Genomic DNA, 19,563 nt, shown 5'->3' on the forward strand with positions numbered 1-19,563 from the left:
CACACACACACACGCACACACACGAGGACAATTTCTGGACAAACGCACGAGATACTCCTCACAGGCGTTACCTCCCGCCCCCACGCAGGACGAATCGGGATGTGGACCTTCCCTTACACCCCCTGCTTGATTTCTAAATGGCATCTGTTACGTTCATAGTAAATAGTCCCACAGTTTAAAATTCTACCTGTATGGGGAAACATGGGTTCTGGTTTTCACACGTCAGCTGGCAGTCAGCCCCTCCCCCAAACGCAGCTTTGCTGGTGCTCTGGGGGGTGAACGCAATGTCATGGTCAATGTATTGTCCCCACGCTGCCAGGAGGTCGGAGTACTGCTCGTCCTCAGTGACGGCCTCGTTGGGGACCTGAATGACTTGTCTTGTCACCTCCCGGACCTGTGAGAGAGACCAGCGTGTCATGTGGGGTGGGTATCTGCAGAGACGGAGGACACAGGGGAGACCGCGGGTCCGGGTGCCCGCTCACAGACGGGGAGCATCGGTGTGATGGCCGTGACCCAGAGGGCGGGCCAGAGGCGTGAGGTTGTTCTCAGGCCTCCACAGGTTTGCAGATGTGACTAGTGCCGGGACCTCGACACAGGGGCTCTTCTGAGGTTCCAAGTGGGTCCAATGCAATCACAGGTTTCCTAAAATCCGAGAGCCTCTCCTGCCTGTCGTCGGAGGGGACGTGGACCTGGGGGCCCGGGAAGACGATCCCCCACAGCCTTGTCCATGCCTGGTGGCAGCCCAGTGAGCCCTGCCTCTCCTCCAGAACCGGACGGTGGTGACGTGGAGTAGTTTGTGCAGGAGCCCAGCAGCCCACGTTAACGATGTCTGAGCACCAGTTGTTGCAAGTAGCCACGTGATTCTGGGAAACACGGGTTTACAGAATCTTTGTCCCTTTACGCTGAGCCCAGAGAGCCTTGGGGCATCAGGCAGGATGGGGAAGGTGTTACTACGTCTGTTAGGGACAGTCAAACAGAGGCCGAGAGTGTCCTGCAGAAAGGGACAGGGACGAGTGCAGCCGGGGGGCCCATGCCCTCCCCCAGGGCCCGGCCACCAGCTCCGATGCCGCTCCCAGCTTGAGGGGCACCGGTCGTCCTGCTCGGCGGCCGTCCGCGCGAACGGCCCAGGGAAGCTGATCACCTCAGATGTCATTTAGAAATCAAGCAGGGGGTGTAAGGGAAGGTCCACATCCCCACTAGTCCTGTGCGGGGGCGGGAGGTAACGCCTGTGAGGAGCATCTCATGCGTTTGTCCAGAAATTGTCCTCGTGTGTGCGCATGAGGTACGGGTCTGGGGACAGAGTTCCGGTCCCCGAGCGTGCTCACACGGAACAGACTGTCACTGTCGTATTTCTGGAGAATTCCACTGTCATACGTAGTATAAGACCAGGAAGACTGATTTATTCACGAAAGCAAATAGGCAAATTGAGGGCAAAATATCCACTTTTAGCCAAATTGATCAGTGGCTTTTATATGAGTTTTCTTAGCAAGTAATTTGCCTCCGGGTATAAAGCAGCAACCATCAGTTTGCATAAATGAGTGAATTACTTAACTTCTAAGTATCTTTGGTTAGACCTCCTCCTCTGCCTTCGGGTAAAGGAACTTATATCAAAACGCCAAAATAAGGGGCGCCTGGGTGCCTCGGTGATCAGGCAACCGAGCCTCGGTTTCGGCTCAGGTCGTGATCTCAGGGTTGTGATGTCAAAGGCCACGCTGGGCTCCGGGACCAGTGGGGAGTGTGCGTGGGATCCTCTCCGTCTACTCGTCCCCCAAAATGAATACATCTTTAACAAGCACAAACCCCCCGATACTGAAATGACTGTGAAGAGCCGACAGTCAGCCTTAATCTAAGTCTGCCTTGTCCCCGTCACTGCTGGTGACGCTCATCTCTCCGCCTCTCAGCCCCCGAGGCGGGGAGCGGGGCACAAAGCCGCCGGGTGCAGGCCTGTGGGGACGGAGAGCACGGGGCTCTGCGCCCGCTGCCCGGAGCCTGGGCGGAGCCGTGGGCGTCCTCCCCGATGGGGGCGGTCTGGCAGCGTCGCGGGGACCAGGTCCCGGGGTGGGGGTCACCTACCGGGGGCAGCGGGAAGCCGCTGTACAGGAAGTGGGGGTTCCACCCCCGGGGCTGGCTGATGCCGTCTTCGTAGGCCGGGGGCAGCCATCTCGCCAGCGCCGTGTTGGACGCCCCCCACCGGGGGTGGTCTCTGCGGAAACAGACGTGGGACTGTCAACCACAAGAGCCTCCATTTGGGAAGAAACAGAAAGGGAATGTCCGTTTAAAGAACAAAAAGAAATGAGGATCTTCTGTTGCGGATTTTTTTTTTTTTTAACGGATACTTTGGGCATGAAACCCTGACGGCGCTCGTGTTCCCTTGACCCTTGTGCGCCGCATCCACGTGCTGCCGGCTGCAGGGGCCTGCGCGGTCGCTGCAGGTCTTCACACAGTGCAGTGCATGAGGCCGGCTTGGAGGCTTGCCGCGGACGAGCGTCCGCGTTGGAGAAGGTCGGGTCTAGACTCTCCTGCAAGCCCCCACACACCCGTAATGTTGACACTTGGAACATCTAAGTCACAAAACCCAAGAGATTTGTGACAGGCCACATGACTTTGTGAAGTTTTTGGAGTGTTGGAAAATATAAACATTTAAAGATCCGTTGCTTTGTTTTGACACGTTGTCATCACGATGGGGGACGTCGCTGACGTGGGCCAGGCCTCCATCAGCGGGGCTGGTTGAGAAGCTCTGCCTGGCGTGAAAGGCGCCGGGAGCTGCCAAGACCGAGGCCACACTCACGACACGTCCGCACATCGGAGGGCGAGACGCCGCGTGGCATCGGGCAGATGGAACAGACGCGCTGCTCCTCGCGGGGCCGCAGGCTCAGGACATGGGGACACACAGTCGCTCATGACGCCGCTGCCCCGGCTAGCAGCCCCGGGGGACTTGCCAGCGGGAGGCGGGGGGGAACGTGGGGGCATCTGCAGGGCCACGGGGTGGGGGACAATCCTTCCCCAATCCCTCCTGGAGCTCCCGCACCCCAGCCTGGCCCCATCTGTGGAATGACGCGGGGCCGCGATGCATCTCGTTAGCGGCAGGAAGTCGGCGTGGGAGACCACGTGCTCCCCCGGCGTGGATTCTTGACAGTCGGTTTACGTCATGGAAATTCCGCTGCTTGGGGGAGGTGCAAATTTACTCCATTACAAATAATGAAATGTTCATTCAACTGCTTAGGCGTGATGTTTCTGCTGACTGACTGGCATTTCAGTAGCTTGTAGGCTGTCCCGAGAGCCCAGGGGCTACCGGTCCTCGTGGACACCGGGAAAGGCTGTGCAGTCAGCCTGCCTGGCGGGAGTCCTGGAGGGAGAGTGTTTGGTGCCGTCGGGGGCCTGTGCGCGCCTCCCCACGAGGCACCTGGCCCACTGTCGTGTCGGAAGATCCTCGGCCCAGCGTGGGGCCAACATTTAGGTCTGCACCACCTGTCCATTGGGTTCTCGGCCGCAGGGAGGACATGATCAGGAGCGGACGGGGTGAGCGGACGGAAGCCTTTCTGGACAAGAGGTCACGGGGACACAGCCGTCTCTGCCGCGATGTTCGGAGCTCGGGCTCTCCTCTCTGGGGCTCCAGCACTCGGATGCTGAGAGAGGCAGGTCCAACGTCCAGCCTGAGGGGAGTGTGGATGGACGTCACGGTGGAGGCTGGGTGGCTCCTGCAGGGGTCCTCCTGGCTGCGGACAGGTGTGGGCACACGGGGGCTGTGTGGGGTCTGCTCGAGGAGCCGCGGCGTCACCGAGAATGAGCTCGGAGCCCTGTGGTAGCGCATCCTTCCCACACCCATTCATGGGAGGTCCCCACATGGCCCCGGGACCTGGTGTGGCTCCTACCGTGCCCGATGTCCCATCCACCGGCCGGAAGCCTGAGGACACTCAGCCCCTGGCGTGCAGTCGCGGCTGGAGTCCCCGAGGGCAGGTGGCACATACCCAGGTGGACGCGGTTTGGCCAATGCTGTGCTTTTCCTTATGGGCTTGAACGCCATGTGCTCCAAGAACTCTGGAAACTTCCCTGTCCTGGCGTCATTCGTGCCCGGGTTATGGTCCAAGTGTTTCATGCAGGAGACCTACGCCAGCAGCATCTAGGTTTCCTCAGACGCATGAGCATCCTGGGGCCCCGGGGGCCGTGTGCACCCATCAGGGCTCCCGTTTGTTCAGGTGTCAGAATTGTGAACAACCGTAGTGCTGCCTGGGCTCTGTGCGGCCCCTATCTGTGATCTGGAGGCAACAGTTCAAAGCAGGATAAACACGGGCTTCCCTACGGGAGTCACCGTGCCGAGGACGTCCCCTCCAGGGAGATCTGCAGGGTCACCTCTGCCGGATGGCTTCCCGTGCTCTGTCCAAACACAAATGAGAAGACACGGTCGTGTGGCAGGTGTCCCGACGGAACAGGAGCTGCCAGGGAAGACATATGCCTCTTCACACAGCTTTGGAAGACTGACCCACATTTAGTTTGGGTTTGGGCAAGTGTTTTGAAAATTAATGCAGGGAATTTTATGCACAGCAAGTTACACACTAAACCCAGGGAGGTCAGGGGCTCTGCGGGCACATCAAACGCATGAACCAGACTTCGCCAGCAGAGTGCATCGCCTCCTCCGGGAACTCATGGGTTCTGAGGTCAGAGAGGGCCAGGAGTCGCCACGCAGAATCACGCCGTGGTGCAGACAGGGCGCGTCCTGCAGCCCGCAAGGCCACACGCAGCCTGCCTGTGTCCACACGGGATGCCCGCTCGGCAGCCCCGTGGTGCTTTCCCTCCGCTGAGAACACACTGGATGCCAGACACCGCCGGCAACATGAGCCCACGAAAGTGCAGAAGGTTTTCAGCGACCTTCGGTCTTTCCTGTTGGGGGATGGTTTTGCCGCTAAAAGCGCGGCATGTGCGTGGGGGCAGGTGGGGTGCGTGCTTCCGGCCCGACTCTGCTCTCCAGTTGGTGGCTTCTCCTGAAGCAGGTGAACCCGTCACTATGTGGTACAAACGTTGTCTGAATCTCCCTCCGGCGGGTGCGGGTCAGAGACGGCCAGGGCCAGGCTGGCGAGCCGCTGTCTGAGCCGGGAAAACTCTGCTGCCATCTTGAGAGCTGGCGTCGCCACACGGGAGTCGCTGATGGCTGCAGAGCTGGGAGCCTTGCTCGGAGGAGAAGGCGCCTGGAGCTGTGTCCTCGGTCCTCTGTGGCTAAGGCCTCGGGCAGGTCCCAAAAGGTCAGATACTACCCGGTCGTCCGTGGTGACGATCACGGCACCGCTTTCCTTCACGGCGTTGTACACCGCACGCAAAGACCTTCAGAAATCCTCCCAACAGGCAGGAACGGCTGTCAGGGGAGTGTCCTTCCCTCTAGCGGAGGTAGAAACGGCCCAGAATGCCGACGACAGTCGTCCGATGGTCACCATCACATTCAGCAGCCCCCCCCCCCCGAGATCCGGACGTGCCATGACGGATGACAGCAGCGCGCACACCCACACGCGCATGCCCAGAAACCCGGGCAGAGGTGGGAACCTGAGGACCATCGAGGGCAACGCTCCCGAGAGCGGCGTCGGAAACAGGCCCCGCCGGCCTTCACGCACGCGCCACGCGGGTGGCCGACCCCCTCCTCCCGGCAGGCAGGACCGTGCAGCGCAGATGTCCTTCTCCACTCCGGTCACCTGGTTCCGCGGGCATCGTCTCAGCGAAGGGGAAAGGGCCGTGAGGGCAGCCGCAGCCACGACGCCCACCCGTCAGCCCGCACGCAGGGAAACCGGCAGAAACGGAGTCTCCTTCCAACGCTCCGTTTGGAAATCCAGACGTTACACGTCAAATTCCAAACCACATTTGCTTAAAGACAGGACGTCGGCCGACGTGCAGCTGACAGGCGGGGCCGGAGCCCGCGGTTCGCGCCAGGAAGCAGCAACGAACGGGCTAAGAAGTGACGCGGCTAAGGAAGGAAAAGAAAGTGGAAAACAGCGACTGTGCGTCCACGTTAGAGTCGAGAAGACAGTGACAGGCAAGCCCAAGAGATGAAAGAGAAGCGCCGGCGGACATTCCATCAAACGCAGGAAGCATAACGCGGTGGCGAAGACCAATGTGCTGGAGCCCGAGTCCCGGGAAACCTGGCAGAGAAGCATGACCTGGCGCGGCTCGGGCGAGAGCCAACCCCGGCGTCCTGCCCTGACCAACCTTCGAAACGGAGCAGAAGGTGCCCCTGACCGGCAGTGCTGCAGACGCTCACGCAACAACCAGAACTTTCCGGAAGGAAAGTGCTCTTCCTTGGAGGAAAATGCGTGTCTGGAAGAAACCCCCGCCCTGTCTCTAGCCCCTCCATCTGAACACATCGGGGTTAAACGTGCCGGCGGACATCGCATAGAACCTGCAAGTGCGCGGGCCCCAGGCCACGAGAACACACGTGTGTGGCACGTGTGGCACAGACACGGCGCAAGAGCAGCCCCGAGCGGGGTGTCCGTGTGCACAGAGGACTCCCACCCTCTGCAGCCTGGGCCTCGGGAGAGGACGGGACAGAGGAGACGGCCGGCCGGGAGAGGGGCCGAGACAAGATCCCTGGACGGGGCTCCCCAGGGCAGGGCCAGGGGACGTCCTGCCCCTGCCGAAGGGACCTGGGCGGCTGAGCTGAGGGGCCCGGGCCCTCCTGGGGAGGCAGCTGGAGGGGAGGGGGATGCACCCCTGGTGCAAGCAGCGGCTTCAGCAAGTGCAGGAAGAAGTCTGGGCGTCTGGGAAATCTCACACCCCGGATGGTTTGGTTCGCTCGGGCATCACCTTCTGTCCTGAACCACAGACGAGACCACACGCCCCTGCCTGCTGGCAGCAGCCCCCGTGAGCCCCGTGACCACCACACGGCCAGCACCATTCTGGGTTATTCTGAGATGCGCTCTGTGCTTCTGTTTAGTCTAGGACTGTGGTCATCACGGACCTAACCTTCAAACTGCAAAACTCTTTGTAACAAAAATGGGAACCAGTCCTGTTTATGCTGGACCGACTGGCCAGGGGTCCCACTCACCAGCTGCAGGAGAACAGGGCTATCGTGTTCCCCAACACGTGTCGTGGGGCCTGGCTCAGAGCAGGAGGGAGGGAGGTAGGTCTGCCGTCTTGCCCCGGCCCCCACTGCGGGCACAGCCACAGCTGTGCTGCCCTCTGGTACCCGGCGGCTGCTGTGTTGCAGACTTGTGTCACGGGTCCCGTGGCCATCCTCCACCTGTGGCCCAACTGACATCCGGGCCCAACAGAGCCACATTCCTTGGCCCTGCGCCTTCTCAGGGTTCTGATCTCAGTTGAACCTATGGCTCCTGGGCCTTCCCAGAACCCGATTCTAGGGGACACGTTGTGGAAGGGGTGGGGCAGCATCCAAGGGACACCCGCAGACGGCATGGGCAGGTGTCTATGGGACACCCACAGACGGGGTGGGGCAGCGTCTAGGGGACACTACTGGATCGGGTCAGGTCGGGGACACACCTGGCGACAAGCCGGACAGGTGGGGGTCCAGGGTGTGCTGCGGTGGGACAAGACCCCGGCGGTCTGCAGCCTCCCGGGATGGAATGCCACTGCCCCCTACCCCCCGAGGTGGGGCCGGTCTGGAGGACACGCCGACCTGTTGTTGCAGGCGCCCGTGATGAGCCGGTACTTGTCGGCCAGGCAGGTGTCTGGGCACTCTGGGGGCAGCATGTAGGGCAAGCATCCGGACACGTTCGCGACTGTGTTCAGCACGTCTTCTGGCAGGACATCTGGGGAGGAAGCCGTGTGTGAGGATGAGCCCACCCGCGTCCTACACGGGGCAAGGCGGTCGCAGACAGCCCCGCCACGTCAGACGCGTCCGCGCCGGGGCCAGGGCTTCCTTCTTCAAACCCGTGCTCTCGACAACGCCGTCACACACCCTCCACGCGAGGAAATGGGCTTTTAAAACCCGTGTTTGCTGTGACCGTTCAGGAAAGCCGGTCAGTGCTCTGGTCCCCTGGAGACAGGGCACCCGCGGGGTCGCGTCCCCGACAAGCCTCTGCGCCCTGGCAGTGAGATGGGGCGGCCAGCAGAGCTCGGCCCCCGGCCGGTCAGGGGTGCGGGCAGCATCGGCGCTGGAGCGCGGGGCCTGGCTCTCGCCAGCTGGACTGCTGGCTCCCTTCTCCCCACCCTCTCTGGGTTGGGGCCCAGAAGCTCGTGTATTTCCCCAAGCACGTGCTGCCGGCACGCTTCCCTGTTGGTCCCAGAAGGAACCTTTGGTCACTTCTCCAAGACGAGTTGTACAGATCTTCGAGATAAAGCCGTGAGGACGGCGGAGGAGGGGCCAGGGCCAGGAGCTTCCCTAGGGGACCCTGGGAAGGATGCATCCGTTTGACACAGAGAGAAAGAGAAGGGGCGTCCCCGCCAGGGCATGAGCCGGAGGGTTTCACGTGGTAAGTCAGCGAGAGAACCACAAACACCATGTGACCCACGCGCACTAGGGATTCAAGGAGCAAAGCAGATGGGGCGCCGGGTGGCTCAGTCCTTAGACAACTGCCCCCGGCTCAGGTCCTGGTCCCAGGGTCCTGGGATGGAGCGCTGGGCTCCCTGCTGGGCCAGGACCTGCTTCTCCCTCCCCCACGCCCCCTGCTTGTGCTCCCTCTCTCGCTGGGTCTCCCTCTGTCAAATAAATAAATAAAACCTTAAAAAAAAAGGCAGATGAACCTATGGGAATGCGGGAGGGGAGAGAGAGGGAAATGCACCATCGGAGACTCTTAAGGCTGTCGCGGAGGGAGGGGCTGCTGGAGGAGGGTGGGGGATGGGCAGAGGGGGAGGGGCTGCTGGAGGAGGGGTGGGGGTGGGCAGAGGGGGGAGGGGCTGCTGGAGGAGGGGTGGGGGTGGGCAGAGGGGGATGGGCTGCTGGAGGGGAATCACCAAGTTTTACTCCTGAAACCAATTTTCCCATATGTGTCACCTACGTAGAATTTAAATAAAAATGTGAAATAAATTAAAAACATAAAACTCAATAAAAGAAACAAAGGCTAAGTCCACAGGAAGTGTCTGTGGCTCTTTGGGGGAGGGACCTGGGGACCACGCGGCTCGTGAGAAGCCCGGGTTGGTCTGCTCCTTCCCCACCAGGGCTCATGCGCTGCCCGGGTCCGGCCGGCCACGCCCCGTGTGCACCAACGGGTGGCCGTGCTCGGAGGCTCTGCCGGCAGCCACTGCTGTCCCCCGTTCAGAGTCCGGCAAACCGGTTCTCAGAGGCCCGGAGGAGGTCACGGAGGCCACGGCACCCAGCAGGGGGGGGCTCGCCTCCTTGCCGGCTGCTACAGCAACGGGACCCCTCGCACAGCCCGCGCGGCTCCTGCTGTCCCCGCAGTCCCTGGCCGCCCCGTCCCACCACCAGGGCTCGGCGGCTCTTGGATGCCACGACACAGGCTGCCAGGGGCTGAGCCGCCGCCGCGCTTCAGTCTGGACCACAGAGGGACCGTCACCTCCCAGGCGAACCCAGACGCATCCCACGCCTGCTGGAGCCGCGGTGACAGACCCACCGCGTCTGTCTGGGACCGAGCAGGGAGGCGAGCGAGAGGCGCTCTGTGCATTCCCTCCCAGCCCAGGCTCTGCCCCTCGGGGCCGCTGCTGGGGGGGCACCTCGGGGGCTCACCGGTGGGAGGCCAGGATCTCCGGAGCTTCCCGGAGACTCTTGTCTTCAGGGCCTGCACGGAGGCTTCCATGATCTCGGCCGCACGGGAGACGGCGCGGCTGGTCGGCTCAGGGCGTTTGGAAAAAGACAGAAGCTGTGACGGAGACGGGACCCCTCTTTGGCGGAGGTCTCTGCGGCGCGAGGGGAGAAGTAACACGGGTTATTCGTCTGGGGCTGTTCTCATAAGGAGTCAGTACTCACTTCAGCAGAGTATGTGCAGGGCCTGCCCCATGTGGGGTCGAAGACGGGCGCATCCAGAGGTCGTGGGCCGGACAGGACTTGGGGGCGATAAACCTTGTCAGCATCGAGTTAGACGCCTGTGCTGTGCCCCGGCTGGTGAGTCAGGGGCCCTGCGCGCAGCCCCCTGGAGCTCCCGGGTGAGCCCGTGCTCACAGGCTGGCCCCGCTCCCTGTCAGAGAACCGGTCCCCGCAGGGCAGGACAAGGCAACAGAGCCTTTGTGGTGGGACCGGAAGCACCGTGCTGGGTCCCCAGCACCCTGCGTCCCCGGCCACGCGCGTCCCAGCAGCTCCAGCCCCAGGGGATCCGTCCAGCCCCTGCCCACGGCACTTTGGGGCCATCGCCCTGGGGGCAGGGGTCCGAGCTGGCCCCTGCCCGGGTGGGGCTGCAGAGTGGACACCCGCGGCCTCAGGCGGAGCGGCAGGAAGCCCCTCCAGCCGCCCTGAGATGTGCGGCTCCCGACACGGATGACTCGGCGGCGGGATCAGCCAAGTTCCCGCCTCCCGCCGCAACCCCGTGGGCCACCACGCGTCAGTAAGAAGCCCGAGTCGCACTGAGGGACTGGGGCGGCCGGTGCTGGGCCGAGAACCACTCACCTCGGGCTGTCGCCCCGAACACCTCGGCTGCCCACGGCCACAATGACGCTCAGTTTACGACACTCCGTCATTGAGAGCCGAGTAGCTGGCGTCGGGGGCACAGCCGGTGACAGATGCGGCGGACACGGCGGACACAGCGAAGTGAACCTGACGTGACACCGATGCACGCGGCCCAGAACTTCCATGAAGAGCTCTGGATGTCGCGTGACACCAGGTCACCGCGAAGTTTTCTTTCTTTTAAGATTTTATTTTATTTGACAGAGAGAGACACAGTGAGAGACGGAGCACAAGCAGGGGCAGTGGGAGAGGGGAAGCAGGCTGCTCGCCGAGCAGGGGGCCTGCCTTGAGGCTCGATCCCAGGACCCCGGGATCACGACCTGAGCTGAAGGCAGAGGCTTTAACCCACTGAGCCCCCCAGGTGTCCCTGTAATGAATTTTTGGTAGAAGCTGACATACCAGTCAGCGGAGACACGGGACCCCGGCCCCAGGCACTGGCCACCACAGTGCCACCCGCGGCCTTTCTGGGGCTCCCTGAGACTGCGGGGGCAGGAGAACAGTCCCCCAAAGAAGTCCGTGTCGGCGAGCGAGGAGGGCCGCGGGCTCGCCCCTGTAGGCACCTCCCACCCCAGAGCCTGTCTCCGGGTCCTCCGGAAACTGCGTCTCCCGGATTCAAACCGTAAGGACCTCAGTGAACTGTGAGTTTGCTTTGCACCTTCAGTGCCTCCTTGCGCGATGCTGGTCTTCAAAGGTATCTTGAAGAAACTTCTAGAAACAACCTCCGAAGACCTCACCGATGACCTTCCTCATTGGCTCTCTTGTCTTTGCGTTTCCACGTACATCACCGCAAACCCGAGCGGTGAAACCCGTCTGCAGCCCCGTTCTCGCTGCGCAGGCTGGCGTTCGCACGAGGAGACTCAGCAGGACTGAGACGCCACGTCTTCCTCCCTCGCTTCTGCTCCTCGTGAGCCTGGACCCGGTGGCCCCGACAAGGGCCGTGAAGCCCGAGGACCCCGTTTCTTTGTCCTCAGAGTTCAACGACGGGAGGAGACTCAGGCCAGCCTCCGCTCGCCGGCAGACCCGTGGACGAGACCGCCGGGTCGGGGGCCTTGAGACGGCAGACGCCCTCCCCTCCCCAGGTGACACCTTGGCCGAGGGCAGAGCTCGGCTCAGAATCTAGGGAGAAGCCCGGGCGTCCTGAGGAAGACCTCGAGGGACCTGGTTTGCGCTGTCGGGAGGATGCCACACGCAGGGCCACACCCGCAGCCCAGAGTCATGGGGGCGGCCGCCGACCCCGGGAGCAGGCTGGGGACAAACGGATGTGGCCCCAGCCCTGCTGGTCCCTGGAAGGACGGGGTTGTGGAGAAGTTTGCAAGACGCCAGCGTGGCGTGCGCACGGGGACAGATACTACTGGGGAACAGTCTCCTCGGCTCTGGGTTATTTCTCAACACCTCGTGAGACAAAGGGCGTTGACTGTCTTTGCTCCTGTCCACCCTCAAGGATGCTTTGAAAGGGGCCGCCCTGAGGGGCGCCTGGAGGGCTGTCAGCAGAGCCCCCACTCTCACTCTCAGGGTCCCGAGTCCAAGCCGAATGCTGGGCATGGAGTCTGCATAGAAAGGGGGCAGCACGGGAGGCAGAAGTGGCGTCTCCCTCCGTGGAACGGCCCTAGCGCCCGCACAGCACGGAAGCCCTCCTCTCCGGGGCAAAAGACAGGGGCGCAGATCCTCCCCTACACCGGTGTGGGTCCCACGCCCCCATGGTCAGTATGCCCAGTGGTGGGTCTGGGAAGCGGCGGAGCTTTAGGCGATGGGGACCATGCGTCTAGGAGGACACCCCTTGGGGACTCCGGATGCTGCCTCCCTGGTAGGCACGAGGAAGCAGCATGGGAAAGAGCCGTCAGACGAGCGACAGTAAGACTGTGTGACTGCACCCACCGCCATTCCAGAGGAGAAGGACCCCGTGGTGGCAGCCGCCAAGGAGCAGGGCCTAGAGCCTGGGCCCCCCGCATGGCCCGCCCACGGCAGTGGGGGCCCCGCGGATCAGCCACGCTCAGCGGTGCACGGCCCGAAAGAGGGCTCCCCGGCAAGCGGACCAGGGACAGGTTTGTTGTAAAAACAAAGTGTGGGTCCAGGAGTGCAGGGGTGGGTGATGCCCCGCGGGGCATGCAGGCGTCCAGGGAAGGACAGGTATCGCCCTGGGCCTAGGTCTCTGCTGATTTGGCTCCCTGGACCCCATGTGGATGTCACCGTCCCCAGTAAGAGCGTCTGTAACCGTTAGTCAGCCACCAACAAGACGAGCTTGTGAGGACAAAACCCGCTCCTTAGCTGTTCTGTTTGTTTTGCAAACATCCCATGTGAGACCACCGTGTCCTCAGTACGGAGGTCGACTGCGTGTTAAAGCCGAGGGGTTTCTTACGACTGAAACCAGAAGGACGGGCTTGTCCTGCACCGAACGTCTGTGTCCTGCGGTGTCCTCCACCCCCGCTCTGGTCTCGGCTCCTCCCGCCTGCCCCAAGACAAGTAGCCCCCTGTCCCGGGACCCCGTCCACTGCCAAGACCGCAGATGTGCGTCAGGGCGAGTTCCCCGTGGTTTGCTCTGGGCTACCCTAGAGACAGAGTCTGGGACTGAATACCGGTTCTTTCGGGATCTTCCCCTTGACACCAGGAAGTGAGCAAATGCGCAGGAGTTCCCGCTTTGTAAGGAGGAGATGGCGAAGCCAGCGGCGCGGCCCGGGCACCGGCCCTAGTGACCTGCCCTCCCGTGTCCCCCGCGGAAAGCCCACCTCTTCACGGTGTGGTAGATGGCGCGGTCCACCATGCGTCTGGTCTCCTCCACGACGCTGAGCACAGGAGGGTCTCCGCTCCGTCCTGTGGAACAAAACAGCATGGTGAACCCTGTCCGAGCGCAGACTCCTCTGCCACATTCAGTGTCCTCCAAGGGCAGCGCGAGGCAGCGACAAGCCCACGGCCCCTGAGCCCTGTCTGGAGGGGTCCTGGCCGGCTCCCCGTGGGCCTTGTTTCTACATCTCACAGGAGGCACGAGCCCCCCCCAGAGCTGCCCACGCAGTGCAAGGAGCACAGGGTCCTGCCCACTCCCACCGCCTCCCCGCACTGTCTCGCTCCCCATGGCCCAGACCCCCTCCGTGACTGCAAGGAGCCGATTCCTCTGTTCCCTAACCAGGACACAGAAGCTCATAAATTTCCCTATTTTACATGTGCACTTAAGAAAGGACAAATTACTGAAATGTGCCGGCAGTCTCCAATGACAAGACTCGCGTTTAATTTTATTTCATGCTTGAAATGCTTCACCGGTCCTCATGTTCACGGCCCTCGAAATTCATACGCGGAAGCCGCGCCCAGCGGGACGATGTGAGGACAGCCACAGGCCGACCCCGTGATGGGATGGCTAAGACGGGTCGAGGGCCGCTTCCGGCAGGGACACAGCCCGGTGCGTCTGCCCGCCGCCTCTCCCAACACGAAACAGGCTCCGGACCTGCACCCGCGGCAGCCAGAGTGTGAGACGCGCTCGTCTCCTGCGTGCACGCCAGCCGGTCGGGGCGGCTTGTCAGAGTGACCCAGACTAACCTGCAACTCAAGATTGCGCTCCTGGGTTCAGACACGAGGCTCCAAACGAATAATGTAAAGCAGCAAGTGCTTCGAGGGGTGCCCAAGTAGCTTCTGTTACTAACAAACCTTGCATAATCAATACTTCATGAAAGGAAATGCATAATTTGTAAAGATAAATAGACTACCAGAATACTTTCAAGCACATACACCTTTGTAGGAATTAAACTGTTTAGGATGGAAATGTCTGTATTTAGGAGGCGGTGGGCACAAGACGTCCAGGAAATCTACCGACACCGTGAGAACTCTCAGCAGCTCTCTTCTGTCCTTTTTTGTCCTAAATCTTCGCTAATGACCCCACTGCAGGAAGAACCAGTCTCTGAGCCGGGAGGGGCGTCTATGCGGCCCGAGACCGCAGGTGCCCGAGGCGGAGACCCCAGCCGCCTCCCAAGTCCGGGGGGACAGAGCCCGGCACAGACACCCTCACGCACCCTCTCCAGCCCCCTGCACCCCCTGCAGCCTCTGAATGTGTTATGGGACAGACACGATTCCGTGCATCATCCCGGGACTCTGGGAGACGGGACTGGCCACCAAGAGCTGGGGGACCTCGTACTTAAGGGCCTGGGGAGCGCGCTGCGGGGCAGGTGCCGCTTGGACACAGCTGTACGTCGGGCTCCTTGCCCTCCCAGGGGTGACCGGGCCCTGGACTCGGGCCTCTGGGGCCCTCCTGGGGCCAAGCCCAGAATGGACACGCCGGGGCGAGGGCCCAGCAGCGAGCCCGCCGGTAGCCACCCTCCTGGCTGCCCCACGAAGACCCCAGCGCTGTGATGAGAACGCAAACCCTGGAGAACAGAGCAGCATCGCGAGTTGGACAGGGGCCGAGAAACGTGACCCACGACAGTGATCTTTCGGGGAACCGCGGTGAGCTGGTGGTCGGCCAGGAAAACACTGTCCTCTGTCAACGAACGCGAGGTCGGACACAGTGAGAGAAATGTTCTCCAAATAGGTAATTTGTAAACGGTTAACAAGCCTCAAAATGCTCCGGTTGATGCTAAAACGCCCGCGACGCGGCATCCACAGCCCCGGACAAAACCTGACGAGATGCGTCCTCGTGCGCAATCGGTGTGTGGCTCTGAGTCCTGCAGACGCGGGTCGCGGCCTCCGGCGGGCGGTGGCGTGTGGGGCTCCGGCGAAGCCGCAGAGACCAGACGCCCCGATTCGTGGACTGTGATGTCCACAGCTGACCGTGTGTGTGACGGTCTGTGGGCGTCTCCGACCCACGACAACTCAGCCGCCACAGCCGCGTGACCCCGCTGGTGCTACCGTGGTTTTACATGGGGGGGGCTGTCCGATAGAAGGACAGATTAGGTAAGTCACAGGACAGCTGTCGAGCAGCACGGGCACCGCAGGCTCACGTGGGCGAGATGAGCCCGCCTTTCCTGCGGTGCCTGAAACGCGCGTCTGGTGTCCTTTCCTGCCGTCGTCCAGACGCAGGGCACTCGGCACGGCGTGGCCTGTCGGGGTCCCCGCGACGGACGACTTCCCAAGCTCCTGCATGTGGCAGGTGTGGCGAGGGAAGGGGCGCGTGTAGACCCATGTTCTCTGAGCCCAGCGCTCGCTCAGGCTTCCTGCTGCCTGGGACGCGTTGGGCGCTTTCTTAGGGGCACGGGGGTCTGTGAGGGATGTCGGTGCAACTTTCCACATGGTCACGAAGCCCCGAGTCCAGGGGAGTTGGGAGAAGTGGGGCCCAGCAGGGGTGGGACGGGGGCCGTCAGTGCGAGGGTCCTCCCACTGCTGAGGAGTCCGTAGACAGCCCCGCCGGGCTGTGGGGACGCAGGAGCCTGCTGGGGACAGTGTGCGTCCCGGGGGGGGGGCAGCCAGAGGCCCCTCCGACATGCTGCTCGTGCAACGTGTTTGGTGCCTTTTCTTTCTTTCTTTTTCTTTTTCTTTCTTTTGTTTCTTTTTTTTTTTTTTTTTTTAGCCAAACAGACGCCGAGCTTGAGTCCTGGCCATTGCAAGCTCCGGACCACACCTGACACTGCGCACCCCGTGTCCCAGACGCACACCACGCCCAGAAAGGAACACGTGATTTCTCCCAAAGACAGTTTTTTCAGATAGTCAAGCCAGTGAAATGGAGAGTCTCGTGGTAGAGACCCCGGATTACTCTTCCGACAGGACCGAGTTGCGACTCGTCCACCCTCCAGACCCATGGCTCCCTTCTCGGGACGCAGGAGGAAACACGGCAGGCGCCTCGCCTGGCTCTCAGGGCCGCCGCGCCGCTGTCTGTTTCCGTGGCTGTGGACAGCGGCTTCCCGAGGCCAGAGGCGGCATTCACTCGTCACTCACCCCACAGGAGGTCCTGGCCTCTCCGGAGGAAGGGAAAGAGGCCATGGGCACAGGCCGCCGCCAGCATGACGCCCAGGACGGCGAGTGCTCTCCTTCTGACGGCGGAACCGGCGGAGAACAAGCGGCCCATCAGGGTGACGTCCACACGAGCGGCTTCTCTGGGACCTTGGGAGCGGGACACCCTGTCATTGGGCTCCTCCCCACACACGTCCAGCACCGCGCTCAGCGTCCCCCCAGCTGGGTCTGAGGCCCAAAGACTCTGACCTGCCTCCCGGACGGCTGCGGCCGCCCTATAAACCCTCCTGCTCTTCGGTGCCCGCTCGAGCGTCACCGGCCGGGCGGCTCTCACGCCCTTGGCTGGCGCCAAGCCTCCGGGATGTCGCCAGGAGCAAGCGTCCCCCGTCCAGGTCCTCTGGGGCGGAGCCCCCGCCCCCGCCAGGAAGAAGGAGAAGGCATGTGTGTTGAGGAGGAAGAAGCCAGCTACAGTCACCCCTCCTCTCCTTCCCTTCTAGAAAAGGACCTCGGCCTTCAGAGGCCTCCCGACCACATGCCGGTCCCGGTGGGTCCCTGGGGCCTGGACACTGGGGCCGTCATTCCCTCCTGCCTAGACGGTGAACAGGCGCCTATCCCGGGGTCTGGCGAGTAAGGTGTGTGCAGGAGGCAGGGCTCCCCACGCCGACCCCGGCGGGTCTGCGCCACGAGCCGGAGACGGGCACGGGGCTCCCTGTGGACGGGAGGGAGGAAGGGTTTCCGTGGTTGGCCTCCTCTGAGGCTGTGCGCCTCGGCAGGAATGTGGTCAGCCCGGCACGAGTCCACGGCGGCTCTGAGGACGCTGCTGTCCTGCCTTCCCTCGGCTGTCTGTGGAGACGCAGACGCGGTCTCCCCTCCAAGCCTCTCGGTTTCTGCTTCATGAAAACGGTCTCCCTTCTCTTCTTTCGCACTCGCTCCCGCAGCACCGCGCCTTCTCCAGGAGAGCAGCCCCCACGCCCCCCCCATAAGGAAAAAACAGGCAAGAGATTCCAAGGGAGACAAGGGAATTCCTGGTGTACGTGAAGCAGGTGTGGGAAGTGGTGGGGGTATAGCAGGGCTGAGTGAGGATCCGTCCCGGGATCCCACACCCCCAGCACAAAGCCAACAAGCGTCACCTGTGACCGTTGTAGGGTCTCGGAGCCGACGCCCCATGGCTAGGGGAGTAAGCTGCTTTGGCCGGTGTTGACCTGTCTTTCCAAGTGCAAGCACTGAAGGGTCGGTGGGAGCGTGGGTCTGGGGGTCCCTGGAAGGCCTGGGCGAACCCACTCTGACGGGAGTCACCCCCGTCCTGGGCCCCACCCCAGGGGTCCCAGAGGGCACCCCTTTCCCCAGGGCCAGGCTCTTCCTTTTGGGTTTTCCATGCAGATGCTACGGCAGCCCAACACGCTCAGACCAGGAAAGTTACTTTCGGACAAAATGCTGGCACCCGGATGAGTGTGGCTTCCTGAGAAACAGCACATTTTTGAAAAGTCTGCGTGTCTGACGTATTTGGGACGTACTATACTCAGAGTTCATCCAGTGCTTTTTATAGACTTAGTATTAGCAGAAATCCTGGGCTCGCATTTGAGAAACCCAGCACCCCGCGGTCCCAGCAGGGGAACCCGAGCAGACTTGAGGTCAGCTCCGCTGTTCAGCTGCGTGAATGTCCCTGCCTGCCTGTCAGGGGCTGAGACTTGTGTGATGGTCACCCGGGTCTACCCCGCAGTCCCAACCCCCTCTGGACGTGCCCTGTGCCCTCCTGAGAGGCGCTCCGCGAGGCAGCTGGCTGGGGCTGGCAGCTGTGGAGGGGAGTCCTGTCGAGCTGACCCAGGACACTGGGGTGGTGGGTGGCACTGACGGCCCCGCAGACGGGCTTCTGCGCAGCTAGTCCTGCTGGTCCCTGATGGCTTCCCTCCAGCACAGCGAGGCACTTGGGGACAGGGAAAGACACGTCCTTAAACACTGGGGTCCAGTGCAGAAAAGGCCAGGCCTGGGGACGTCCCCGAGGAGCTTACACTTAAGTCGCAGCATTGAACGACGGTGTCAGATGATCTAAAGATCCACAAGGGCTGAAATTAGGTCGAGAAAGTTGGCTTTTGGGAATGAAGGGAAGGAAACATCTTCCTCTAACTGTGGGGTCTTCCCGCAGGACGGGGAATCCCGTGGACGTGAGACAGATGAACATGAGAAACACGAAGCTTTACTCGGAGGCCCAGCAATGACCTTCCGACCTGAGGTCGGCCCGAGGCAGGCGGTGTGTGGGCTGTGCGGAGATTGGACATGGACCGTGCCAGGAGCTGGAGGACAAGGGGCTTCCGACCCAGGGAGATTCCAGTCGTGAGGAGTTCCACACGGGTTCCGGGGGTGTCCACACGGCCTTCTCGGCTCTCAATGTCCTGCCCTGGCGACAAGGACGTCCCCGCTTGCCGTGGAGCGCACCCCTCACCTGGAACACCTCCTTCCTGCTCCGTGGGGGACAGAGGAGCGGCCAAGGCCCCTTCCCGCACGGCTGTCCCTTCAGTAACTGTTTTGGGGCGGCCTTCCCTCGACCCCGTCAGGGACAGTGATGGAGGTTCCTCCTGCCCAGCCCAGTGGGATGATACTGGTTGACACAAAGTGAACAGTTCAGCCAGGATCAAAACCCACCAGGTCTTCCCTTGCGAAGGACAAGTTCTGGTCGTCTGTGTGCTTTGTCCGAAGCGATGGCACTGGGCGGCCCCACAATCACCGAGCTGAAGTGGACACCACCTGTCCTGCGGTCCCGTCCGACCTCTCTTACCTGACGGGTCCAGGTCACGGGGGCTGGGAGGACCTTGTCCTCCAGGTGCAGGAAGCCCTCAGTGACAAAATCCAGGAAGAGCTCCGAGCTCCCGTGGCTGCTAGCCATGGGGGCGTGTTCCGTGCCGGGCCCTCAGGGGGGCACAGGGCACAGGCACAGGGTCCTGGAGTGCAGGGCAGGCTTGTGTGGGGCAAGGGGACCAGGAGTTTTCTCCCACGTTGGCTTCTGCTGGAATGCCCAGGACTCTCCCAGCAAAAATACATTTCAGTCCTTTCCCTGAAGCTCCAAGGACAGGATGAAGCCGGCGGGAAGTGGAGGTGGGACATGGACCTAAATCATCACCAACAGAACGTCATCAGTGCCAGCGAGGTGGTCA

The 19,563-nt window shown here is 62.1% G+C and overlaps 1 protein-coding gene across 2 annotated transcripts in view; it reads right to left on the bottom strand.

Annotated features, from left to right (window-relative positions):
• Positions 1-19,563, bottom strand: part of TPO (thyroid peroxidase) — a 46,337-nt gene that overhangs the window by 15,921 nt on the left and 10,853 nt on the right. Inside the window, exons 1-6 of one of the 2 annotated variants that reach the window (XM_059132796.1) lie at positions 16,400-16,732; positions 13,273-13,357; positions 9,620-9,789; positions 7,613-7,745; positions 2,074-2,203; positions 188-394 (exon numbers count right to left, since the gene is read on the bottom strand). In XM_059132796.1, coding sequence (XP_058988779.1) covers positions 188-394; positions 2,074-2,203; positions 7,613-7,745; positions 9,620-9,789; positions 13,273-13,357; positions 16,400-16,529 — 855 coding nt within the window. In that variant the 5' untranslated portion in view covers positions 16,530-16,732. Of the gene's footprint in view, positions 1-187; positions 395-2,073; positions 2,204-7,612; positions 7,746-9,619; positions 9,790-13,272; positions 13,358-16,399; positions 16,733-19,563 lie in introns of those variants that run through there. The other variant, XM_059132795.1, reaches the window with a different exon arrangement.

Source organism: Mustela lutreola, chromosome 9 (assembly GCF_030435805.1).
Source record: "Mustela lutreola isolate mMusLut2 chromosome 9, mMusLut2.pri, whole genome shotgun sequence".
Classification (NCBI taxonomy): domain Eukaryota; kingdom Metazoa; phylum Chordata; class Mammalia; order Carnivora; family Mustelidae; genus Mustela; species Mustela lutreola.